This window comes from Accipiter gentilis, chromosome 23 (genome assembly GCF_929443795.1).
Source record: "Accipiter gentilis chromosome 23, bAccGen1.1, whole genome shotgun sequence".
Classification (NCBI taxonomy): Eukaryota; Metazoa; Chordata; class Aves; order Accipitriformes; family Accipitridae; genus Astur; species Astur gentilis.
In genome coordinates, this window is record NC_064902.1 from 18,084,446 (window position 1) to 18,112,065 (window position 27,620).

Here is a 27,620-nt window from a genome sequence, read left to right on the forward strand (position 1 = left end):
ATCTCCGGGATGGAGAGAGAAACAGTGCTTTGTGATATTAAAGGTCATTGGCAACAAAATGGTTGCTTGTCTGCTGGAGTCATTCAGCTGCTCTCTGTGTAGGATTGGTACGGCTGATCTGGCTGGCCACAGTGTGCTGGGGGTTACAAACACAGGAAAAATAAAAAAGTCTCCCAGTGTGACGAGCTTTTAGACCAAGTAGCTGATTATATGTTTTTCATGAAAGGTCAATTCAGCGTTGCGCAGCAATGGGTCGTGCATCCAGACACTGCCTTGCCCCTGATCATGTCCTTGTAGAATTAGGATAGCAGCAGGCATTTTCTTTTCCCCTTTTCTGCCGGTTTTCCAGCAGCGGCCGTGGCATCTGCTCTCCCTGACCTGTTGAGCAGACAGCTTCTGGGTGAGCTCCCTTCGGGAGGTGCAGGTCAGTGTGGACAGGAGAGAGGCAGCACAAGGCTTGATAAAGCAGGAATCGGTGGGGATTTACGTATGTAGAGAGGCCATTTCTGCTGGCAGCCCCTGAAGAGGAAAGGACTCTGGGCCAGGGTGTCCACACGTCCCAGCCTGAGGGCCCCAAAATGGCCGCTCCGCCCTGAGGCGCCCGCCTCCTCGTTGCTACGCGACGGGCAGAGCCCGCCCCCCTCCAGCCTCCTCCCGGAAACTACAACTCCCAGGCAGCCCGCAAGGGAAGAACTACAACTCCCAGCATGCCCCGCGCGCCAGCGGCCGCGCACCTTAGGCAGTCCGCACTACATTTCCCGGCAGGCAGCGGGGGCGGCGACCAATCCGCTGGCTCCAGGTTGGTCAGTGCGAGGAGCGGGGTTGGCTTCCGCGGGAGTAAGCGGGTCGCGGAGAGGAAGCGGCGCAGGGGAAGCAGCGCCGGTTACATTTCCTTTCGGGCCGCCCCCCCTTACCCTCCCCTCCCCCCCCCCGCCCCTCTCCCGCTGCCGGAGCGGGGCCCCGAGAATGGCAGCGTTAGGAGGTCGGTGCGGCCGGGCCCCCGGGGCGGGTGAACGGGCTGAAGTGAGGGAGCGGCCTGTGGGGTGGGGTCCCCGCTGAGGGGTGTTGGGGCCTATGTGTTGAGGGGTGTCTCTGCGGGGTGTGTGTGTGGGGGCATGTAGAGGAGGGGTGTTGGGGCCTCTCCGGTCAGGGTTGTCGGAGAGGGTGCTCCGTGGGGGGGTGTCCGTGGGGAGCACGGTGTGAGGGAGGGGTGCTTGGGGTCCCTGGGCTGAGGGGTGGGTGGGTGACTGACTGTGAGGGGTGGGTGGATGGGCCCTAGGAGGCCCAGGGGGGCTTGGATGAGGGGGCTTGGTGTGGGGGGTGTCGCTTCCGCGTGGGAAAGGTAATAAGATAGGAAGGTAATGGCAGAGGAAGGTGCCTGGGGGGTGTCTGGGGGGGGGTTGGGGTCGGGGTGTGAGGTAAGAGGACGCCTGAGTGAGGGCCTGTATGGGGGGAGAGAGCAGTACGGCGTGAGGGGAGGTGTGCAGTGGTACTGTGCTTTGTTAGGGTGGAAGGAGGGTTTACTGTGAGGGACATCCCCACACTGTGGTCTGTGTGAGGGGAGCTGAGCCGAGAGGGTGGAGTGGGGTTGTCCATGGTGAAAGGCTTCTATGAAGGTGAGTGTGTAGGGAGTGGAGAAGGGAGGGGTTTCTGAGAAACTAATGCGGAGAGTATTTTGGGGTGATGTTTGGGATGAGCAGAGTTAAAATTTTCGGGTGCAGGTGGGAGGAATATTAATAGAGGAAAAAGGTGCTTGGGGCAGGAGGGAGAAAATGATGGTGATGAAAGTGACTGGGACGGTTTTATGGGGTGAAAGCTGTAATGTGCATAGTGTCAAGGATTAAATAGGAAAAACTGGAATACAGGGATGAGTATCTATTCCAGCGCTGGAAGCTGCCTTGATCTCATGTGCTCATTGCCCGAGTGACTGGCAGGGTCAGAGAAGGAACTATTTTGCGTCTTTTTCACTGTTAGAAAGTAAATGAAACTCTTCTGCAATGGTAGCTACATCAAAGTTTTCTTGTACATCAAAGCTTTGCTAGGTAGGAGGCCTTGGAACCAATCTAGCAAGGTATTATTTACTTGGAATTTGCTCACTTGTGATTAACATTGTTTTTAAACAAGTACAAGTACAAATTCTCCCCTTCCCTAATGATTGGTTAGTTTTGAATCTTGGAGCTCAGTTACTGTGATAAAGTAAACTCCCCTGTTGTAGATCTTACCTTGAAGTATTTACTGTTGTATTGGGGGGGGGGGAGTGTTTTGAAGACTTTCGCTAACAGTACTTTGAAGAGACACCGACAATATTTGGCCCTGAGCCTGCCATGGGAAATGTGTGCCCAACAGCAGATCCCTACTGATTTAATTGTGACTGTGCTCAAAGCTGTGTCTGAATTCTGAGTAAGAGAAATTGTAACTGCTGTATATCACCACGAGTTAGAATTTAAATCTCCTATTCATCATCAACATTGTTTTTCACTATCCTCTTTACCCCTTTGTGTTGCCCAAAATTTGTTGGAAGCATTCTCTGTTGCAGTCAGCAGCTTTACCTGATTTGCAGCTCTTGCCACCTAATGTTTTTCTTTTGAGCTCGCCTTTGTTGTTGTTGCGTAAAAATTTTGTTGCTATTACGAAACAGAATTTTGTGCTTGAGATATTGCTCAATTTTCACGTTGGGATTTACTTCATTAGGCATATCGCCTGTTACTTAGAAGCATGTACTCCACTTCATATGTTTTCACAATGATATGTGAGTGCCTTCATACCTGAGTAATTTTAAGTGGTAATTGTATTTTATTTATAAAGAGGAACATGTAACTGTATATACAAATTTATGTGAATTTAAGTTTGTTGCCCAACATACTTACTGTAGGGCTGTTTTTTCATGAGTCTGCACTATTAACCATCACTTGTCTAAGTTAGGAGCCAGTTCCTGTTTCAGTGTAAAGTTAACTGTGTACATATAGACTGGCATAATGGTGATGTAGGTTGGGGGCTTATTTTATTCTTCTCCATTCTTTGCTTTTTCCATTCTATAAGTCAGTAAGCATTGTGATTCTTGACTTTATTTTTCCCCTTCCCAGTGATATGTAAAAAATATGAACTATTTATATGATTTTTTTTCTTAATTGATATAATTTTATAGGTTAATGGTAATCTACATGTACATTGGGAAAAGGGAAAAAAATTTGAGGTATCTTTATTCACCCTTGAAAACGTTAGACTTGCTGTTGATGGACGGTGACAGTGACAAAGTATGGAATATTAATTTGTGCTAATTCTTGTTTGTGCATATTTTTTTTCGTGTGTGTGGGGTTTTGGGGGGTTGGTTTTCTGTTTTTCTTAAACAGTTTCAATTTTGCTTTTTAGAACCAAGTAAGTTTTCACAAACACTGAACGGAATTCCTTCTTCAAACACAGTCAGCAGTGGAATGGACCCCTTCCATGCTTGTAGTATTCTTCAGCAGCTTAAAACCATGTATGATGAAGGACAACTGACAGATATCGTAGTGGAAGTGGATCATGGGAAAACATTCTCCTGTCATAGGAATGTTCTTGCTGCAATCAGTCCTTATTTCAGGTATGATAGTCCATTGTTCTACTGGTGATCACCAAAGAACAACTATAACTTATTTTCATTAAATGAAAATTAAAAAAAAAATCACACCTATACTAACATTCCATGTAATTATAGATAATATAGTGCTTCCAGTAAGTTAAGATTACTGTTCTCTTAACGTCAGTTAATTGTTAGTATCTGTTTATCAAAGGAAAGTTTCACTGGAGAAAATGTCACATTATTAAAAAAAAAACAAACAAAAATGCCTCCAGTATTGAGGGTATCTTGGATACAGTAACAGCATAGTTAAACTACTTGTTTCCTTTTAAAATTACATATTCTATCAGGCTAGAATATGCATATGAAATAACATGTTGACAGTTGAGTGCAAAGACTTGGATATGTCAAGAGCTTTGCTTGTAAGCTGAGTGAATTTTAATATGGGGTTAGTGAGATAATTAAGCAAGAAATTCCAGCTTGCCACTTTTGTTTCAGTAAGTCTAGAACTGATCTTAAATTTAGGTACCCAAACAGGGCAGCGTAACATCAGTGATATATTTGTGCTGATATAAGGGCAAACACATTGGGATTAGCTGTACAATATAATTTCATTTCTTATACCTATAGTTAAAAGGTAATTACAAATAAACTGCTAAATATTTTTCTTTTGTAGATCTATGTTCACTAGCGGCCTTACAGAGAGTACCCAGAAAGAAGTTCGTATAGTTGGTGTTGAAGCAGAGTCAATGCATTTAGTATTGAACTATGCATATACCTCCAGAGTAATGCTGACAGAGGCCAACGTTCAAGCTTTGTTCACTGCAGCTAGTATCTTCCAGATCCCTTCCATACAAGACCAGTGTGCTAAATACATGATCAGTCATTTGGACCCACAGAACTCCATTGGGGTATTTATCTTTGCTGATCACTACGGTCATCAGGAACTCAAAGACAGATCACAAGACTACATTCGTAAAAAGTTTCTGAGTGTCACCAAAGAGCAAGAATTTCTTCAGTTGAGAAAAGACCAACTGATAAGCATACTCGACAGTGATGATTTAAATGTAGACAAAGAAGAACATGTTTATGACAGCATTATAAGGTGGTTTGAGCATGAACAAAATAAGAGAGAAGTGCACCTTCCAGAAATATTTGCCAAATGCATCCGTATGCCTCTGTTGGAAGAGACATTTTTAGAGAAAATCCCTCCCATGTTTGCACAGGCTATGGCCAAAAGCTGTGTACAAAAGGGACAACATAGTGCCAATGGCTATACACAACGGCTTGGAATGACCGCTTCTGAAATGATCATATGCTTTGATGCTGCCCACAAACACTCAGGAAAGAAGCAAACAGTGCCTTGTTTAGATTCGGTCACAGGGAGAGTGTTTAAACTATGCAAGCCACCAAATGACTTGAGGGAGGTTGGAATTCTTGTATCTCCTGATAATGATATTTATATTGCGGGTGGTTACAGACCAAGCAGCAGCGAGGTCTCCATTGACCACAGAGCAGAGAGTGATTTTTGGATGTATGATCACTCTGGCAATAGGTGGATTCCAAAAGCTCCTTTGTTGCGAGCCAGAATAGGCTGCAAATTGGTTCATTGCTGTGGTAAACTGTATGCAATAGGTGGTCGCGTTTATGAAGGAGATGGGCGAAACTCACTCAAGTCTGTGGAGTGTTATGACAGCCGAGAGAACTGTTGGACAGCTGTGTGTCCAATGCCGGTAGCAATGGAGTTTCATAGTGCTGTGGAATATAAGGATAACATCTATGTTTTACAGGGTAAGGTGGTTTGACTGACTATATGGTGTTTTATCGGAAGTGTGGGTTGTTCAATCCAACTGTCTGCACTCTCTTAAGCACCTTAGAAAATCCAAGTTTCCTGGACACTTAAAGAGTGGCCTGGGACAGTGGGGTGGGAAGAAGGCTAGGGAGAGCAGTGGGTGAGGAAGAGGGAAGTTGCTGCTTGAGTTCTTGTGCACTGGGAATGTATCACTAAGTTGTAGTATTGAGTTATTGCACAAATGGCAGTTTTGGTGGTGTTCTAAGTCAACAGTATAGTATTAAATTTTACTGTGAAATTTCTTTATTAAATCTTTATCTGGGTGAAATGCAGTAGTGTTGAAGAAAATATATTGTCCTATGAAAAAGGACTTTGCAATTTATTTAGCTAAAGCTGTGAAAATTCCTGGTGTCTGTATTCTTGGTGACTTGGAAAAGTCAATCAACCACTGTAGGCCTCCGTTTCCTGCGCTACCCTGCTTTTTGAAGTCATCCTAGTAACTAAGAAAGATGATTTATCTCTTTCTAGTTAGCTCTGTTTCATTGGTCAGTAATTATAGTACTGCCTTTACATCCTTTCTTCTGGTAAATGATTGGACTTATTGGTGTATTAGATATTGATTCTTAACTGAATAAAAAGGATCACTATGGGAATGGATCAAATAATTTATTCTTCCCTTTATACAAGATCTCTATTAAAAAAAAATAAAATACGTATTTTTATGTATGCCTGAGCCATATAGCAGTCTACACTTTAAAAGGCTGAGACTGGTCTATGAGGCTGTAGCAAGAGTCCCAAGAAGTGGAAAGAAAGGAGGAGGGTGTGTCTTGATTATGCTTTGCTAAGGTCCACCTGTGTAAACACCTGCAGAAGTTGGGGTCTTGGATCTGTACCAGCTCCCTCTTTGGGTCACTTTCTGTACAAAGGAAAGAAACAGGATAGAGAATACTGTAAGGTCATTGTTATTTACCAGAATTAGTCAGCCTGATTTCTTGACTTTGCATTCCTGCTACTTGGTAAGGTTGGTGGGCTTCTGCATGATTTGCAGAGAGTTTTCTTCTTCTTTCATTGTTTCTGTATCAGGTTTGACTCTTGTTGGTTGTGGTTTTAAATAATTCTGTTACACTAGCAAGTTCTGTCAATCTGTCTCTTCTCTTGGGTCAGACATCTGCTTTAGATGGTTAAAAAGGAATGCTGAAGAATATTTAACTTCGTAGAGTATTTGTTCATCCTTTAAATGTTTCTTAGAACTGCTAAGAAGTGGATATTATTATAAACTATAGAATAAGAGTGCATCTTGTTTACAAATTTTAGCTGCACTAATTCTGTGCTTCAGTGGTTTAAATGACAACTCAATGCTCGCATGAATAAGCAACCTACTTCACTGTGCTAATGAGCAAATTATAAAGATTCGTCTTATGGGAAATGGGCAACTTTTCTATTTGAGTGTGGTAGGTAAAACCTTGATTGAGTTGCACTGGAGTAGTATAAAAAAGTTAACTTTCAATAATTTTTCTAGAGAAAGCTTATAAGTTTGAAGTAGTCAATAAGGATTGATAAGAGTGTTAAAATGCCAACGGAACGCAAGTGTCAGTCGTAGGAGTTTACACTGTGGAACAAAAATGGGTAATCAAAAAATTTATTATCTGTAAGACTTAATCTCTCAAGCTATGTTCCACCCATTTTACTGTATTATTTCTGTATTCTTTGTTATACTTAAGGTGCTCGGTTACACAGCAGCTTGGTTAAAATTCTTAAAATAGCCATGTGAAATTATATATGATTTGAATTATGCTAATATTTGGCAAATGTTAGGCCTTTCTTCCCCCAGGCTTTACAAAAGACAAGGTGGTCTTTATCCATGTTCTTTTCATCAAGTTTGCAGAGCATGAACTTTCAGTCATCTGAATTTCCATTATGTACAGTCTGTAGATGCTACTCTGTGCAGTCAACAGAAGAGGCGTTTTATAGTCTAATCGCAAAACTAATGATGAATCAGTAGCTTCTTGCAAGTATTCACCTGGCATCCTTTTAAGCAAATCAACCTAAATGTGTAACCCAGCCACCTGATACAAGTAGCTTTAAAATCTGTGTGTAGTACAAGACACAAGTATTTGCTGAGATTTAACAACTTTCCAAGCACTGAATTCTGAGACTCCACAGTCTGTAGATGACGTGTCGTGAAGATGTTACACAATGAAACAAATACTTCAGACACTTCAAGACTGGAATCTTGAAAGGTGTTGTCCCAAATTACTACTAAGCATGGTTTAGAAGTAGTAAAGGATAGCTAGGAAATATGTAAAATGTTGTATTTCTGTTGTGCTTCAAATTCCTCCTTCAGCTGGAATAGAGCCTCAAAGTAGTTTTTACTCATGCTATTAATATTTTTGTAATGCACTTGAAAGAAAGCAGGCAATGGTGCTAGGATTTTTGTTATGGGACCAAGGCTTTTAAAAATTGGTAGACTGTTTCTGTCTGTGGAAGAACATACCTGAAAACTTAATAGCTGCAGAATTGCTGTTCTGGAAATGAAGCATAAGTTATGTTTTATTTTTCCTCTCTCTTTTCAGGGGAATTTTTTCTCTGCTATGATCCTCAGAAGGATTACTGGGGGTTTTTGACCCCAATGACTGTGCCTAGAATCCAAGGCTTGGCAACTGTATACAATGACTCCATCTACTATATAGCTGGAACCTGTGGAAACCATCAACGTATGTTTACCGTAGAGGCCTATGATATTGAACAAAATAAGTGGACTCGAAAAAAAGACTTTCCATGTGATCAGTCCATTAATCCGTATATAAAACTCGTACTCCTCAAAAATAAACTCCATCTGTTTGTCAGAGCTACTCAAGTCACTGTTGAAGAACATGTTTTCAGAACCAGCAGGAAGAATTCACTCTACCAGTATGATGAGGTTACTGACCAATGGCAAAAAGTATATGAGACTCCCGATAAGCTCTGGGATTTAGGTCGGCATTTTGAATGTGTTGTTGCTAAATTGTATCCGCAGTGTCTTCAGAAAGTTATTTAAATTTTTTTTCAGTAACAGGCCTTAGTGATTTCAGTGGTAATCTGATGCTAGAGAAAACATGTCTTAAAAGAAAACAAAGAAATTCTGTCAGTATTTATTGTAAGCTGAAACAGGCAGTTTTTTGTATATGGGGATGGGTGCTCTTTAAAGGTTGCAGTCTGGGGAGGGAATTACTGGTTCAGTTTCATATTTACTGATATTTTCCTGGGAAATGAGAAGGAGGTTACAAAGTGCAATTATCAGCATTTTTTTTCTGGTAAACACTTAATCATGTCATACTAGAGGGGTGTTTTTGTGGTAAGAGCAAATTAAGTGGAAGAGCCAGGATAACTATGCACTACAGTGAAAGAAAATCTAGCATTAATAGCTAAGGATGTCCAAGATGTTTTGAAGTGACTTTTCTTTATTTCTCTTTTTTTTAAATACGGGTAAATTTGAGGCAATATCACTAAGTTGTTGTTTGGTTGGTTTTTTTTGGTTTTTTTTGTTTTTTTTTTAATTTTAGACTGAATACATAGAGGAATGGTAGATCCTGATTCATAATGATTTTTTTTTTTGTACTGTTCTTGAAGTCTGCTAAGATGTTTGTGATTTCGTTTGTGCACTACAATTTGGGAGAAAAACTCAAGTCAGAATTGGAACATGGAGTACCTTTGCCCCAGAAGGAGGCCTGTTCAGATTATTGTATCACTTCCTGTCTGGATTTTTGTTAAAATTGAGCTTAATTGATAGGGACAGGAAAAATCCCAACACCTATTTTCTGCCACATAGATGTAGTGCTGTAAAAATATTTTTTTTTAACACTGCTTAAAACCTTTTTTTCATCCCATAAAGGGCTTTAACCCAAAAGTTGATGGTGCTAGTACGTTTTTAATACTTGTTTGTCTGAAATGGGCTAGCCTTATGCTACTGTTTAAGACAGCCTGTTATTTTTCATTGAGTGTGTGTCTGTCTTGAGGCCCTGTCCTGTCGTCATATTGTCTTTTTTAACATAACATTTTTACTGCAGTGGTATTCTTGCACAGAATGGTGACAGGATATGGCCTTAATAATATTGATTTTATTTTTTTCTTTTTGTGTGGAGTGTTCATTCTGTCTCCACTAAAGTACAGTGCTATGTGCAGAGTTGGCACGTGCTCCAGTAATTTGGAAGTGTGGCTTAACTTTCCAAGTTGTTTTTCTTTTCTCCCTCCAATCAAGTCCTCGGATAACTTCTATTTCATTCTGATCTATAATGTGAAAATTTGCACTACTGAGCTGTCTTCATTATCCAGTGTATTAAAGCAAAATTGACAGTAAGTGTCCATGGCTTAAATAATCTTAGATGCAAATATAGAATAGGGATCCAATATATTGCAACACTTTTCTCTATGTATTTAACATTTAGCTTATTTTTAAGAAGTAAATAAGTTCAAAGTTCAGCCTCTACTTCAGTAGTGAAAACTGGATTTGAAAGGGAAAAGTTGAATCCTAAAACTCGTATCAGCTGTAATTTGCCAGGTTTAATTTGTTACAGCTCTAATTTTTGCAGAGCTGTGAGTATGTTATCTTACTCTTCCCTATTTTCTCAAATTGACTTAAGTAAACAGTTAACTTGAAATGGCAGTGGCCATCACTGGCTGTAAGTGCTTACCATTATCTGGCTTAACAGCTGATATTTCAGTAAGCCAAATATTTAGCTCATTGTTTATCCCCCTGGCATGGCTGAGGATTTGGATAATGTTTGTTTACTATGTGGTCTTACTGTTCCCAGATGGAATCTTTCTAATACATGAAAAAACTCACCTGGTTCTATTTCTTAATTCTTGCACAAAATGTTTAAAAGGCAAAAACAAACAAAAAAAACTGTGAAATGAAAAGGAAAAAAAAAAAAGCCTCTTTGCATTACATACCTCATCTTCCAGAGATTCACCAAACCGCTTCTTTAAAATGCGAGCGCCTGAATTTTTTTTCTGAAGTTGAAGTTGACAGTTCTTGCTAAAACTGCATTTTCCAGCAGTGTTGAGGTGTGTTGTTCTTTGTTTAGTTTTCTTCTGGATACTGTTTTTTATATATATATATATATATCCATAGCCAAGAATAAGAGTTTGGTTTTTTTTTAAAAAAAAGTACAACTAATTTCATTTTTAGAATTATCCTTAGTCCTTGGCTAGCTCTCTTTGCGCTGTTGTAGGCCTCTAGCTGCAAGCTTTCTGAAGCACCCTCCCTAACAGTGTTGCATTTGTGTGTAAAACCATTTTTTTTTTTTTGGCAAAGTGTTATGTAACTTTTTTCTTGTTTTTTTTGTGTTTTTTTTTTTTTTAAGCTTGGTTGAGTATTTACAAGACTTCTTGCTGCTTTTTGACAATCTTCTATATTTATTTAGTAGAACAAATTTCAATATATTACTTGAAACTATGAAATAGAATTGAGTTAGCAATTGACTGGTCATGTGATGTATAGAAGTACAATATGCTGTGGTTAATTCTGCAGTAGGTTTGTTAATTTTGTTTATCTGCACTAAAGTACGAAGATCTCCATTCTGTTTAACCATTCAAACTGAGGGTGTGATCCAAGTCTGTAATGTGTTAAAAGCTAAATCCTGGAACTTGCCGTGGGAGTAGAATATACTAAATCTTGTGCATGAGGAGTTTGTTGAGACAGTAATGTTGCTGTGACATTTTGCCAATTCTTAGATGCTTCTACATTTTGCTGAAAGTCAGATTCCTGGTAAAGTTTTGCTTTAGAGTCAGGCTTAAGTAAACTTGCACAGCACACACACACACAAAAAAAAAATGCACCAAAGGTACTGATAATATTTAAACAGTAATCTGTACATTTTTCCCCACGTGGTGTTTCTTTTCTGCATTCATTTTTCCCTTTATTAAATGAATTTCTAGCATTGTAAGGACTTACATGAGTGTAAATCTCTTTTTCCAAAATTATTAGTTACTTTAGAAGGAGACATTTTGTAATTTCCACTTGATTCCATCAGTAAAATTTAGAATAACTAAAAGCAGTTTTGGTGCACCAAACATGCAGTGTATGTATGTTCTACAAGAAATCGAAGAGCTCCCTGTTCATAAGGCTGTTTTAGAAGTGGCATCCAACATTCAGTGCTCAGGTATGTTAGTAAGAAGTACTGTAGTCCTATGAGGGCAAATGTGTGGATTTTTAAACATTTTGCCATAATTGCACAATTTTGCATTTTTACTTAATGTCATGTTATGTTTCTTAAAATAAACCTATTGTTGAAATACAATGGAGTTCAGCTGGTTTTGTGATCAATCTCTTGCATGCATTTTAGTAAGTTTCTGAAAATTAACCCAATGAGATATCTTTTTGATGCTTGTTCAGTTCTTCTATTTCTGCGCTTGTGTGTCTCAGCCATATGTAACGTCACTTTTTTTTTTTAGGCAGTACTGTGCTGTTGCTTAAGTTGGAAGTTGCTTTGTTCTGCTTTTTTTTGTCTCATTCCTTGTGGCTATTCAGGTCTAACTTCTCATTTGCTTACACACAGGTGACATCGTCTTTTCCCTTCCCTTCCTCCCTGCCTTTGGCTGCAGCTGGCATCCCAGCAGGAATGTCAAGTTGGGCTTTCCAGTCTGATAATACTTTATATTGGAAAACCCTGAAATGCTTCTTACTGAGTTTCCCAGCATCCTTACTTAGTAAGGAAGTTAATTCCCAGGTGGTAAAGGGGATGGAGAGAAGCCTGCTGCAGAGCTGAGAACGAGAGGCCTCCTCTCCCCTAGCTGCTTAGGCAAAACACCAGCATTTTACATGGCTTCTGATGTAGTGATAGAGCTTAGCACATCTGCTTGTAAATTATGCTTTTTATTCGAGAACCTTTGTTCCCTTTCAGAGACTGTCTGACGACTGTAGCGGTGATGCTAAGTCATTGCAGCCCAGGAAAACAACATGAAGTTCTCTCGTTTGGGAAGGTGCTCCTATTAGGTTCTTGCAGGCATTATTTCCACCCTCTCACCCCCTCAGCCCCTGCCTGTAAACTTGTCTGGGTGTGATTTGAAGAGTGTTCACCTGGCAGTTTGGTCACAGCAGAAGCAATTTGGGAGTCTGGGCTAGTGGTGTTTGTGTATCTTCAGATGAACTCTGCCACATGCGATCAGTAAGTTAGACTGGGTTGGCTGCCTAGGCTGTCTGTGCAGCAGACTGATGTGGCAGACTGCTCGTGAGCTACGCAGTGTGGTACCCACCTTTCTGGAGGCTGCTGCATGATGATCCTAACCTTGGGTGAGTTTGTGCTGACAGATCCATGCTCCTGGTCACTGGTTCAGAATGGTACACTCCCTCCAGTCAGACTGAATAGCAGCCTGCAGCTCTCCAGTTAGAGCACCCAGGGGTCCCAGCTTCTTTGTATTATCACTGGTTTATTTTGTGTGATCACAGCATTGTCCCTCATATAGTTGAGCTCCCTTCCTCCAACCTAGGACAACATGCAGTGGATAATTTTGATATCTTTTCTGTTTGCAGCTTTCCCTGCTGGAGAAGTTAGCCAGCAGCGCAAAGGCACTGCTTGCCTTCCTGCATTCGTGTCCAGATCTGCAGCTGCTCTGTTATAAACCACGGATGTATTCTCCTGAAGACCTAGAAGAAAGAGCGATGAAGCCAGCACAGATGAGGTAGGCTTGCTGTTTAACTTTAGTGGGCTGAAAAAATCAACGATGCACACTAAACTCTATGCATTCTCTACTTGCTTCCACATCCAAGGACTCAGCTGGGGCCATGAAATACTAATGGCTGCTCTTAGGCAGACAGGTTTAACTAGATTTGGCTGTACTTCTGTGCTGTCTCTGGAGTTTGCTAATAAAATGGTGAGTGAGAGTCCAAATTGTCCATCCCCAGTATGGAGTTGCAGTTGTAGTTACCAAATTCTTGAATGGTAAAAGCATCCTAACCTGAGTCTCCCTGTCTGCTGTCTCCTTTGGAGCACCTTTGCTCTGTCCAAAACTCTAAGGACTTATAAGGGAAAATCCTCTAGTGCCATGTGATGGCAACATGCTAGTATGTAATGAACTGTTGGGACTTAAAGAAATCAAGAAAGAGCTGAAGCTGACAAGAACAAAAAAGAGACCTCCCTCTGCGATCCCCAAGGGAAAAAGTTATATCAAAGCAAAATAACAAGAGACTGCAAGAAAAAGATAACCAAATTGCACTGGCTTCCTGAGGACAAATCAAATTAACTTGGGGTCCACAGTTTGGACAAAGCTAAAGTTTCAGAAGCTAACTGGAATTATCTCCTTATAAGTTTGTGGGGTTTTTCTTTTTCTTTTTTTTTTTTAACCAGAGGGGAAAAGAAACTGAACCGAGCAGTTTTAGCAGAGGCCTCAGTGAGCGCCTCACTCTTCAGATACATCTGAATGGTTCTTGTGCTTCACTGCAGTGCTCATGGCTCTTTCAAAAACACGTCAGTGTATCTATGAGTTAAGTAGTAGCTGTTATCTGGTTTATAAAATATGTTTATGGAGATACCTGCAAACTTTCAGCTAAGTCATCAAAGTCATATCTGGAAGGCACTCTGGGTTTGTAATGGCCAGGAAGGGGGATCAGAGCCAAAACTGGGACAGGAGTAGTTCGACCATGTTCTCTGTTTCTCTAATTTCTCATTTGTTCTCATGGCAAAAAAATAGATAAATGAATTGGCCCCCTGTGCCCCAAATTTCCTAGTAGCTCTTGTGAAATCCTCTTAACGCTTGGCATGCATTAGAATGTGAAATAATGCACAGCAACGGCTGAGATAACTTTGCATGGGCAGGTTAACCTTTTCGGGTATGAGGAGGGCTAACAGCTAACTAAGGGAACAGTTTTGCCACAGTTTGGCAAATGATTATACTCTAAGCCTCAAAGAAGATTTTCCTTCTTTGGACACTAAAGTAAATTGCGACATATTTTTTGGAGAGAGAAATAGATGGGCACTTGAGAGACTGTTTTTGTCCCGAGAAGGGTGGAATTCTTTTCTGGCCATGTTGTTTTTACTTTCAGACATCTTTTGAGAAGAAAGGCATGTTATTTTGGAAGCATTTGCTGGAGGAATGGAACACCCACCCCTACCCCCAAAAATAAAGTAGCATTACTTAAATGAAATAATCCACCAGCTTTGTTCCATGGCAGTCCACTTTCATGAATCCATGCTCTGGTTCTTCATAGACCCAAAGCCATGAGCAAGTATACTATGTGTGCTGTGTGCAAGAGAGTATCTCACAGTTGGGCACTGGTGTGCAGTCAATAGGTGGAGAAAAAACCACCCAGCTGTTGTTTTCTCCTTATCTCTTTGCAACATGTACTCCCCTCTCTGCCTCTGGAAGGGGGAAAAGTTAGACCGACAAAGCTTGAACCTTCCCCCTTTCTTACCATCTAGTTAAGGTCCCATGTGCCTCACTGTTGGTTTATGTGTTTCTGTACTTCACACAAATAATAATGCAAATATCCACTGTAAAAGGCAGCTATTTATTAACTTTAGCTCAGTTTATGTGATCAAGCTACAGTTTAACAAGTTGTTTCAGGAGTGAGAAAGCTAACTGATTTCTAATGTATCTCTCCATAGCGGATTTTCTGAAACGTAACAGAGGCTGTGTTTTTCAGCTTTCCCTTAGGGGAGGTGGCAGTGGGATCTCTTTCCTTATTAGCCAACTAATTGCACACAAAACCTATACAGACTCTTTACATCTCTGAAAGCTTTGACCCTCCACAAAATGTAATTTAAACCGGACACCATCTCAAAAGTTGAGGTGTGTGTGGTAGCAGATAGTGAGAGTGACTGAGCACATGTACAAACCCCTAAATACTGTGTTTCCTCATGGAAAAATTGCTAAAAATCCCCACTTGGAGAACACGCGGCTGGGTTTGACTGTTTTGGAAGGGCTACGGAAGCTTCTTGCATGTCATAAGCTTTGAGTAAAGAAGGTGTACCTTTGCCTGAATAGGAACAAAAGGTGAGTAGGTAAAGCATGATGTCCTACTCTTCATAGTACCCGAGTGACGGTGAGGCCTTCCCAGCATGGAAGGACCATTGCTGCATGCGTTCTACAGAAGCGGGTCGCAGGTTTCTCCTATGTCCTACCGCTTTCTGTGGCTGTGGACTAGGACAGAGCCTGGCCCCACAGCCACAAGAGCTTAACAGGACAGGAGGCTGTGTGCCCTGACAGCCTGTTACTGTCTTTAAAGTGTGGAGTCTAACCTGTTAAAAGACAGTATGTGCTTATATAGATCTTTAAGTGTCAGTAAGTACTAGCAATGGTAACATACCTGTAAAACATCAACCAAAATAGTACCAGATAAATCCATTTAAAGGAATGCTCTCTGTTTTCCCTTGTCTTCTTAGACCTGCACATCACCTCTGTTCTGCAGCTTTTACTGTCACAGAAAGCTGGCAACATCCAGTCAAATGTAAGAGGTATGAACTGTATGCTTGGTTTGTGCCAACTTTTGATTCTCTCTTTTTAATGATACATATATAGTTTTTGATTATCTGTAAGCTCAGTTCTAAATTTCATTAGACTAATTAATTTGAAGTCAAGATGGTATGCGATACATCATCTGCAGAAAAATATTTGCAGACAAATTTCGAATTAGTTTATACCCTTCCAGTTTGATTCTGTTCATATTCCTTCAGTAACAGATTTCTTCAAACATTCTGAAAAGTTCGGGGCAGGGATATTTGGTAAACATCAAATTAACCTCCCACAGCCAAAATAATGAAGTGCTTAAATTGTATTTACTCTGCAATTTTGCATTTTGTTTTTCTTAAATGAAAGAAATAAGCATGTACCACATTTTACATCAAAACTAGTATATGGAGACCAAGTGTTGAGAAGAAAGAGCCATCTGATTAGTCACTCAAATTTCAATTTTTCATAGGCCAATGAAATAGTAAAGGAGAGTTTCTGCTGCTTTTGGCTATCTCGACCACCGAAGGAGGTGACCAAGGTTTTCCAAAGTGATTTTGAAAAGCATTCTCAATAGTTTGAATTGCTGTTGCATCTGAAGTGCATGCAAATGGTCACAGCCCAATAACTATCAGCAGAAAACTGTTGTAATTTAGGCAATTGCTATTAACACAGAGGTGGAAGGAGGGACAATATAATTTCACAAAGGCAAATTCTTGTTTTGATATAGGAAAGCATCAGTCTAAAATGGCTCAGAGCCAAGGGAACTAGCAAGTGTCTGCAAGCAAAGGAGAAAGAACATTTTTTTGGAAGAAAAAGACTAGCAGTGTAGAAGCTACTTAATTCTAAAAGTCTAAAGGAATTTCACCTTTTGCAATGCCATTAAGTTTTTACAGTAACATTCCTAAAGGTGTAGTGTTGAAAGAAATGATTCCCATGAACTCCAGGTCTGGTGTGATTGCAGCCTCTTCAATAGGCAGCATCTGATGACCTCCTATGGGACAGAGCACAGAGGACCACATGCATCTCGAACAATCTGTAATGAATTCTCATTTAAGGATTTATTTCTTTTAGAAGACAGAAAAACTCCAGATATGGTTGTTATATTTCTGGTTGTAAAACATTTTTAGATAGAATAACTGGTAGAAGCCATGACCAGTGAGGTAGAAAGAGCCGAACCGTAAGATTGATCCGACCAAGGTATGTCCAATTGGTATTCTCTGCCTGACAGTGAATTAATGCTGGATACCTGGAGAGACAAGAATGGAGCTAGCTGTCAATATTCCCCAGTCTCCAGCAATTTGCAATCTGCAATGCCAGAGATGGCATCTTTGTATGTATCTATCCCTCAATGGATTTCTCCCAAGAATTTGCCTTGCTGTCTTTTGACCACTGGAGACTTTTTTAGCATGCTGTTACTATTGTGTGGTTTGTGGCCTGTATTTGTGAGAACATCTGAGCTGGTTACGATAGCACTGGTGGCAGCCTTTCTTATTAATGTAAACTGGGAGCTAGGGCATGGTTTTAAGCATTCATTGTGTCCTTGCAAGGAAGATATTTTTGCTGGGACAATATGAAATAGCATGGATGACTGCATGTGACTGGCTACAAGGCAGGAAATACAGGTTACAGTAGATGCTGACTTGCAAAGTTAGCTTGGATGAATCATTTTTCTCTTTGTCTGTGTTTACCTTTCTGTTGAGTTTCCTACTCAGATTGGATGAGAACATTACCCCGGCCCACCTACAGTCAGCTTTTTTCCGTTTATTTTTTTCTTGTGCTAAAGTAGTGCATTGCAGCATCTGGATTATAAACACGGCAGGGGAATGTTTTAAATCCCCCAAATGGGGATTTGCAACGTAAGTCTTGTAGAAACATTCTTACTGAATTTGGGTTACATAAACTTCTGCAAAGCACGGACTTGTGTTGTGGACATTGTTCTCTCACTAGTCCAAGTCAACTGCTCAGCTGCTGGCAAGAAATTCAGGAAGTTTCTGTACCCCCTTCCCTCACTCCAGGGTGAAATTCACCCCTTGATAAGTGTTTCCATGGCCTGTGAATCTCTTCATTTGTTCTTGAGTGAACAAACTAAGTCTGATGCAGGATTTTAGGTGACCTAGAGGTCATGCAAAAGAATTTCAGTCAGGTTAAAATTGCTATAGCAGGATGGGCAAAGATAGGCGCTTTCTGTATGCCAGTTCCCCCAGAGGACAGTGGGAGCAGAGCCTGCAGAAATGTGTCGTGAAGAAAGAATAAGTTAATATGTACAGGGAAGAGAGAGAGGAAGGAAAATGGATATCTGACAAATAATTTATTAACATCCACAGAGATCTGACAGAGGCCAGCACTCTGAGCACTGCAAATGGGGAGTTTGCCTTGAATTTGTCCCTGGTGGGCAAAGGACCATCCCTATTCGTGAAAGGTTAGTTAATGTGGGATGTGGTTGCCTTTCGATATAATTTGAGGGGTCGGGTGGCAAAGGGTGTTGCGAGTTACAGAAAGGTCTTGCATCTGAGGATACAGCCTCTGATCTCAACCTTTGATCTCAGCTGCATCTGGGGTGGGGGAAGAGTTCAGCACATGGCTTTAAAAGCTGAGTAGGTCGCTGCCAGGGCAGCCAGCAACCGGAGTGCTACAACGAGGGGAGTCTGAGTGGTACCCACCTCTGCTGAAGGGAGAGCAGTCCCACTGAATGGCGGTTAGTGAGTTCGTATGTCTGGTGCGTGGTGGCTTGCTTGGGTTGAGGGAAACTTGGTACCAGGGAGTCCCTGGATTAACAGGTGAAGCTGCATTAGGCTTGGTTTTGATTTGTCATAGCGCACTCATTTAACAACAAAAAAACCTCCAACCAAATAGAACAAATGTTGTAGAAAATAATTGTATAGTCCAAGAATGGTCCCCAGTTGATTTGGCTTACAGAATGGAGGACTGTGATTGTATACGCTGGTTCCAAAGGACAAAAGTTCAATAAATTAAGGAAAGAAGACGGTAATATCAACTAGATTGAGACATAAGGGTGATGACTGTGCAAGAGACCTGGAATTTCTGTATCCTGAAGTTGTTGATAATAGCCACAGCCAGTTTCCTAAAGAGGTGGGAAGAATAGTGGATAAAGAAGATCCAGATGTGACCAACGAATAACTTAACTCTAAAAAAGTAACAGGAATAAAGTAGGAAGCCTATAGGGAATGGTGGATGGAGAATCGGGAAGTCCAGACATGTATAACTTCACAAAAAGGAAATAGGGGTAAAATGAGAGCCTACAAGTGAATTTGAGTCAGACCATGGCTATACAAAGGCGACTCTCATGATTTTCCTCTGCAACAATAACAAGTGAATAAAGGGGGGGAGGTTTCAATGCTCTCTGGGTAAAGCAAAGATAAAACCTGTCAAGGATGGGGTGAGATGTGATTATCTCAAAGAGCTGACAAATTAAATTCCATGCACAATGCAACTGGAGAACAACAAATGAAATGTAATGTTTCCATTCATTTAAATACGTCCCAGAAAATTATAGGTCTGGAGTTTTACTTCAGTGGTGTGGCAGAGCTTGAACAATATTGAGGGGAAAAATCCAGCATGGTCCTGGAGGTAAATGGGCATTGACATAACAAAACAAGGGCTTCCCAGAGGACATCAAACAGTTTAGAGAACAGTTATTAAAAAGGAAAATCCAAACATAGAAGATTTCCTTGAAGTGGACAGTGGAGAAGGAACTGCTATGGTGCCACATGGAAGTTAAGAGCAAACCCGTAGAAGATGGGGGGCTGGTACAGAGAAACTTTAAAGTGACAAAGGCATGGCTAAGAGAGTGGTAATGGAAGGGGTAATATTAGCCCCATGAGAGAATGGTCCTGGGCCCTTGTTAGTGCCAGTGTCCCCACAAACCATGGGAGTGCCACAGGAGAAATGAGGGGAGAATGTAAATGTATCGCGTTACTGTCTGTTCATTGCCCAGGCTACTAAACTCTGTTAAAACAATCCCTAAAGTTCAGTTCCTCCAAGTCAGCCTCTGGAAGCCTTGTTTTACAGTCAGGGAAGTAAGAGTCAACTGATGTGATTTTTATTTTTTAGTGTACACTACATTTTCATTTAAGTTCAGTTCCTCTCTTTGATTTTTTTGTGTTATGTAAGAATTAGCCTTGATATAGAAAAGCTGGACAATGAAGCTGATACCATAATCTGATTTTATGCTAATGTCTTCTCAATAAATCTCCCGTTAAACAGAAAATTAAATGAAATGAACAAATATATTCATAATGTGAGACTTTTAAAGGTGGTGTACAATTAGTCACAGTTTTACAAGCAGAATGAATCGGTGGTAATAAAAATAACCTTTCTCGTTAATCCCTGAAAATATATTTAAAGTTCAGTCTCAACCTTTTTAAAGGACTGCCAAAAAAGATTTTAATTTGAGGGGCCTGAGAATTTTTGCATATCCTAAACTTTGGTAGATTGTGAATACCAAACATAATGTTAAATAAGGAAATGTGTCCTCACTATGCTCACCCCTTAATCAATTTTATGTTGTCTAATTTCAGAATCTCTAGGATATGTCAATATTTTGGGGAGCTTGGTATTCTCCATAATATTTGAATGGCCTAAATTGGGTAGAATAACCATAAATGGAAACAACGCAATGAAATGCATATTTGATAAGTAATAAAAGCTCTTAAACATCCTGTCAATGGACAGTCATTTCAACATCACCGGTATTACTCTTTAACTTGGATTTTCTTTTAAAATCCCACCCTACAGTAAGGAAGTATAGTTAATATAATGCTAAAAGACAATTATTTTTTTCTATGGAAAAACTTAGATGATAGGGGATAAAGATTCTGCGTGAGAATAACTTGATCCATATATATTTTGGATGCCTGTAATGGAAAAATAATGTTCCACAAATTTCTATCAGACCATTTTATTACTTAATATCAGAACAGGAGAAACTTTGCAAGTACAATCTTCCTTGCTGCTGAAATTATAAGATAGCATCCCTCATATTGTAACAGGACATTTTCATTATTATTTATTATTATGTTGTTGTAAAAGACTTCTTAGTTGGACCTCTCCTGGTATAGCAATGAAATCTCAGGAAACCCAACAACTTGCCACCGTGGATGTTACCCAGGTAGAAATTAGAGTTCTTAAAGGCTGGATTTATTAAATATTAGCATTTTGGACTGTTTCCTCCATTTACAATCAGGTTTTGCTCATCTGCCTTGGACAGAGGTCTAGGGCTGTATGGGTTTTCCTTTATGTTGAGTTGAGTAGTTCTTACGTGTGCATTTGCCAGGTGACCCTCGGAGCAACTAAGTGAAGAGTGCAGCAGCTCTTGGCCCATTTAAAGAGTGCTTTCGAGTGAGGGTACAGACTGACGCGGGTTTCTCTACCTGCCCGTTTCTGTGCACACCAGACAGGTTTGCTACCCAGAGCACAGCACGGCTCTTATGGCTGCACAGCTCCTGTCCCAGGCTTGCAGGCATGTGGCCACCTCGAAACGTGAGCAGTAGTCATGCCTGCTTGGACTTGTCTGTGCAGATGTACCTGTGCTAATCCTGGACAAGCAATGGAATAAACCGGCTTTAATTTAAAGGCCGATTAAGCACAAGGACTTCTTCCACCAGACCTTCCTCTTGTCTTCCAGTGAAGATCCAGGGCTGTAAATGGCAACGAATCCTCCCGTGGGTCTCAGTGGAGCAACGCTTGTAGCCACACGTGCAGTGCGATCTCCATGTGCTGTAGACTGGATCTGACCACAAGTCCTTTTCGCCCACAGTGGCTCGTAGTGGATGCCAAGGGATGAGGGTAAAAATGAGACTGACGTGTGGTGATCCTTCTCCAGTGTAACCTCTCACCCTTTGAGGGCCTCCAGAACCAGCAGTGATGCCTTTGCAACACTGGGCATGGATTTACATAAATTTCCTTAAATAAAATGTAAATGAAGCTGAACAGTCTCAGTCTCTAGCAAAAAAGAGCGAAGAAAATTTAACAATAGAAGAAAAGCAACAATTATCTTTTGGGGGGTGGATTGAGAACTTTCAATGAAGGTCCGATGAAGACTATTTTGCAAAGGGATTCCTAAACTCATCTCTGTATTTCCTGATGTGCCTGGAAATCTCGTCCAAAAGCAATGTGGTATTCTCCTTGGTTGGGGCTATTTTCCTTTCTGCAACTTTCAGCTGCCACTAAAATGATGGGCAGTGTGGATACGGGTAACCAGAGGAAGGTGGGTTCTCTGTTCCCATGGTCCTTGTTAAGGAGAGAGGAAAAATACAGCTTTTTCACCTGGGTGAAGTAAAGGCTGAAAGGGATATGACTGCTCTCAGTAAAACCATCAGGGGATAACACCAGGGAAGAGAAGAAAGCCTTTGAGCTGTATAACACCATCAGCACAAAGCCATTATAAAACAGAAGCGGATAAAGTTGAGTTAGATGGTAAGTGATTAACAAGAAGTAGGAGGCTCTGGGACAATGTCTTCATGGGAGGAGCAGGGAATAAATGCTTACGGCAGGTTGAGAGTTTATGAACCAGCTCTCATTATATTTATACAGTGTTCTTGAACTGTCTTTCAGCCACTTGTCTTAATGCTGCAAGTTCAAGTCACAATCTGGGGGTGCCCCAGCTTGCTGCTGTGGTTGGAGAGGAGATAACATGTCTCTGCCTACTGCATGTGCAACAGTTGTCCAAACATAGGGGGAGCTTGAAGCCTGTAGCGTAAGGGCCCCATATTACAGCTGTTAAGTGATAACGCTAAAAGTAGATGAAAGATAGCATTAATTCAGGAGTATATCTGTAAGCACATCACTAGCTTAAAATAATAGTTTTTTCTCTACTGTTCCAGTAGTGTCCTCCTACTTACAGTTTGAATCCAAACTGCATCTCTGGAGAGGCAATGGACTCTCAAATAGATGCAAATTACACTATACTTTTCCTAAGGTGGGTTTTTTTTTAATTTTTTTGCAAGATAAGCAAAGGTCACTCTCTCCCCAGTTAGCTGACTACTACGTCTGATGTTCAGCAAAATGTGTCCAGCTGATATCTGGGCCTGCCCCTTCCCATTAGCTCTGATGATGCCCTTTCCTATCAGGTTCACTTGCTTCTGAGTTTGGAATATATAAAGGCAATAAACCACCTTTTATCCACAAAGATGCAGGTGCATCTACTTGGTACCTTTTGCTATGGGACCTACTCCTCTCCCCTCTGGTTTAATGTCTTGACCTTGAAAGGAGACTTGTGGATTAACTTCTGAGAAGCATGTATGTTTTACGTTTGTGGGGTTTTTTTTTGTTTTGGTTTGTTTTTTTTTACCCTTCTTTTATTTTAATGGCCAGGGAAAATGGGAAGAATGCAAATGCGTGAATGGCCTCTTTGATTTTTGCTGCTCCTGAGCATAATCTGCTAACCTGGCAGGCGCCAGGCACAAGAGGAATTGCTGCCCGTAAGTAGGGAGAAACTTCAGCCACTTTGCAAGCAGTTGCTCACAGTTGGCTCGGGGGAAGCAAGCGGCCAAAAAAGCCTCGTCCCCCTGCAGAACGGGGGAGCTGGACACACTGTGGGGCCGATCACCTGCTGCTCACGTAGTGGGAATTATTCTTTTAAGCAGGGATAATGGGAAATCATAAGGTTTCCCACCCACATCTGAAAAGTACACAATGAAGCGTTTACCCAAAAAACAGTACAACTGTAGCATCTGCTTCTCTCTGGAGGGACGGGCTGAGCAACTGTGACAGGGACAACCTACAGAAGCCATCTCCCGAGGTGAGACACCGAGCTACTGGCTGGATGTGGAAGAGAACACGGAGGCATTAACTTCAGTTCTGAATGAGGTCCATCCCTGAACACAGAAGTCGTAGGAGTATTTTGAGGGTGTGTATTTAAAATACAGGTGGAAGGGCTGGATAGGGTTGTTGGAGAGGGAAGGGTGATTTTGGTTGTGTTAGAATTGAACAATAAAACTCTTAATAGCCAGCAAAAGATCAAGGCTTCAAGAGTGGGTGATCCTATGTACCTCTAAATTATTATACTACATTTTAAAATTATGCCTGATTACACGAAATGCAGATTCTGTAAAACACATGTATCTTTTGCTCTGCAGGACACCGGGAAGTGGTTTTTGCTCTGAAATCTGGATTGACCATGTCTCCTCCAGTCCCTTCAGACCTGGGCTACGTACCCCCTGATGGTGGATGGGGGTGGGCAGTGGTGTTTGGAGCCTCCGTCTCAGTTGGGTTTGCATATACCTTTCCTAAAGCTTTCACAATCTACTTTAAAGAGCTCCAGGCTGTTTACAGCATCTCCTACAGCCAGATTGCCTGGATAACATCCATCATGTGTGCTACCACCTATGGAGGAGGTAAGTGAAGCAAGACTGTATCTTTCTTTAGAGAAGAGGAGGTCTGATTTCTACAACAAAAGGGGAGGGGAGAATGCGTTTCTTTGAGAAAATTCTTGGAAAGATCTAACTGCAAGTTTGGTACTGTTTTCTGATGATGTATATTGGCAAAACAGAGGAAACTGGTACTGCCGAGTATTTTATTGACAGCATATATGATGTCACCAATTCTTGTTATTTCATCAGAAATCTTGTGATGTGTGGGTGGAGGCTTGGCCGTAGTGGAATTATTTGAGTCTCGGATAGTTATTTCCGGATATTTAGTATTGTGTCTTTTGTTCTATTCATGTTCTTGGCTTTCTTTTTGAAACAAAAAACGTATTTCTTGCACTCACGGTTGTAGAGAAGATGCTGGAAACTCAAAACCTGAAGTTTTGCTGATGAACAGGCACGGCACACATGCATGTAAATCTTGAGATAGTATGTAAATATGGTTTTAAATGTTCCCTAATTCTCTTGCTAAAATCTTGCTGTAAGTCATTTATTAAGGGATGATGGTTTAGATTTCTCTCTGCAGAATCTTACTGAAAGGACAAATATGTCCACTGGTTACTTCAAGTTAAAATGTTCACTGAGTACTTGCACCTGGGCTGCAAAAGTTGCCGTTGTGCAAAGGTTGTGGGAAGGTACTGCTTGTCCTCACAATCCTCCAAGTGGATATTCTCAGAGGGATGCTTGCCACAGATACTGATGCCAAGTATCAGTCTGCCACTTAGATGTGAGGAGCTGGTGTGTATCTTGCTGTTAATGGTTAGTAGAAGACCATCTTGCTTTTAGGTTGCTGATGCCTGTGAGGTGCAGCTGCTGGAGCTTGTTGCTGGCTTCTTTGCAGACTCTTGGTTCTTCTTAGCTTGTTTTGCAAGGGTGAAATGTAAAAGGATTAACACTTAAGAACACAAGAATACCCCCACCGACTCACATCTACCTAAACCTGTATTCTTTCTCAAACAAGGTCAGCGACACAGACTTTGGGAAAGACTATTCCAAACAAGTCATAGGTGGAGGGATCTTCTCGGTACCCTCTTGCCTTCAGGACGGTGTGGTTTGGAGGCTTCCTGGGTCACACGCTACAAACGTCAGGGTACACCCTGCGTACAGAAGTGATGCGATTCCCAAGATGACCGCGTGCCTTGGAAAGCTGGCACGGGAACAAGCGACTTTTTACTTACTGATTCAAATCCAGCCCTTGTCAAGGGAGGCTGAAGGCTCCTACTGCCACGGAGCCAGGAGCTGGTCTCAGCCCGTTCCCCGCGGGCAGGTACCGATGTCTCTAACCCACTGGGGCTGACTGGAACGCTCGGGGTTCGGGAGGTACGTGGCCAGAGAGGTGTGAGGGATGAGTTGCTTCCCCGCTTGCAGAAAGAGCCTTTTCAGGTCTGGCTGGAGTCGATCGGCCGGGCAGCGAGGAGGTTTCGTTGGGCTTTTGGGCTACGGTCTCTGCTGCAGATGGATGGAAAGGTTCACCTTCAGGGTTGTTAAATCAGCAGCGATACTGAGCACCTATTTCCCCTTGAAACAATGATGTGCATCCTCTGGCCACTGTTTGGTTCTGGTAGTTTCATGTCAGGAGCTAAGAAGGGCTAAAGGAGTCTGAGTGAGACTGAAGAGAGACTCAGGCTGCGGGGGCTGTTAGAGGGCTCCTTTCCTCAGGGTGGCTGTTCAGGGCTGTCTGAAAATCAGATGTCTGAAACTGAGCACCGAACGTTAGACGTGTCTCAGACTGGTTGAGGTTTCTGGTTTTTCATTTTACACTTTCCCTGAGCTAGGGATGGATGAAGATACAGGGGAAGAATACAGCAAGGGAAGCGCTGTCAGTGATCTTGGGGAGGGGGGAAGAAGCTGCTGCAGTATAAACCCTGTGGTTTTCATCATTGATCCTTCCCATCTTTAAATACAGACTTTTATGGAATCTTATTGCTGCAGAGCTATCATTATAAACTACAGCCGCGTGTGCAAGCGCCTGACTTTCCCAGGTGTCGCATGTAACAACGGGAGGGTGTCAGCGTAAGCAGGAAAATACGAGAGGCTGTGAAGCAAGATGACTTTTCAGCATTGCATTTACCTTTACACAGACTGTGGGCTAAGAACTGAGTGCTGGCAGGGGGTCCTGTCCCACCTTTCCTGGCGTATTCACAAACACCTGTGTTCATTGCTGCAAAAGCACCTTTTCTCTCTGGGGGTCTGTCCTGTGGTGCAGTAGCTGTTGCTCTTCACCTCACTCGGTTTTTAAATCATTGTAGCATCTGGGTTAAAACAAAACAAAAAGTATGAAAGAAAAAGATCTTGGGGAAAAAAAAAAAAGTCTTAGGAAGAATCCCTGTGTAATGATTACAGACTCTTCTAGAATTAAGGAAGATCAATTATCTCCTCTGTTTGTGCGAATGATTAATAATTCTAAACATTTCCCTGTCATGTTCTCATCTTTCAGTTGTTGTTTCCAGTAAATGGTGCTGACATCTCCACAGATCTGAAAGCAGCAGCATGTTAATAGTAATAAAAGAAGGAATGGCAATAATAACAGATTTAGGAGTTTCATCTCAGGGAATAAATATCTTTGAGTGCATAAGTAATTGAACACTCAGTTTGATCTTCCTTTCAGCTATACCAGCATAAACCTAGAACAATTCTGTGACATCCAGTGAAGCTGCACGCTGCCTTTGAGAGAGGAGGAAAGCACCAGCAAAGCCTACCCAGAGGGATTGAGGGCAGGCGGGGGATCCCTTCAGGGAGAATTATGCCTTTAAACACTAACTTTAGTTTTACAATATTCAGAAATGCTACAGCTAGCTGTTTACAAAGTAGTCTTTTAGGACCGAGTGTGTTTCTTTGTACTAGAGTAATTAAAAAAAAAAAAAAAAAAAAGCTTCAACAAACAGTAACATTGAATATCATTTCTGGGTGAAACTTTGGCTGTGCTGAAGTCAGCAGGCACCTTGCCATCACCTTTAGTGGAGCCAGGATTTCATCTTACAACAGCAAAGTTTGATCTGCTGATATATAGTGCCAGAGGCCTGGACAATTTCAGCTCTGAGCATGGTATTTAGGAAAGGGGGCTGACAACTGAAAATGAAATTTTAGAAATTAATTCTCTGTCTGAAAACAGTCCGTTTCACAAAGGTCTCTAGGAATGTTAAGTGATGGAATCCCCTATAAACATGACCTAGGTAATGGGTGGATCTTTGAAGCCTGTCTTAAAAAAAGTCATTTCTGTAGCACATAGGGGGCTCTTGGGAAGGTCAGTCTGTAAACCCGGGATTACAGCAAGCTTGAACAAATACTACACTTGGACCAAAAGTCTCCTCTTTTTGATCTTGTGGGGTAACATGGATGTACAGTGTCAAAAGTTCAACAAGCTCCTAAAGAACAATCTGTGTAAGACCTTGAAAGTTAATACTAAAGCATCGTGCTTGATCTGCTGGACAACGGTCAGTCAGAAGGGCAAAGCAACACAGAA

General features: G+C 41.5%; 1 protein-coding gene across 5 annotated transcripts; it reads left to right on the forward strand.

Moving 5' to 3' along the window:
* Positions 1–932: 932 nt before the first annotated feature.
* KBTBD8 (kelch repeat and BTB domain containing 8) lies at positions 933–11,604 on the forward strand. 5 transcript variants are annotated; one of them, XM_049826076.1, is made up of 4 exons: positions 933–982; positions 3,370–3,580; positions 4,233–5,347; positions 7,922–11,604. In XM_049826076.1, exons 1-4 carry the CDS (start codon positions 967–969, stop codon positions 8,383–8,385), a joined length of 1,806 nt encoding a protein of 601 aa, XP_049682033.1. In that variant the 5' UTR covers positions 933–966; the 3' UTR covers positions 8,386–11,604. The 5 variants fall into 5 exon arrangements, with proteins under 5 accessions (XP_049682033.1, XP_049682032.1, XP_049682034.1 ...); XM_049826075.1 differs by lacking the exon at positions 933–982 and adding an exon at positions 1,435–1,616; XM_049826077.1 differs by lacking the exon at positions 933–982 and adding an exon at positions 1,647–2,400.
* Positions 11,605–27,620: the final 16,016 nt, after the last annotated feature.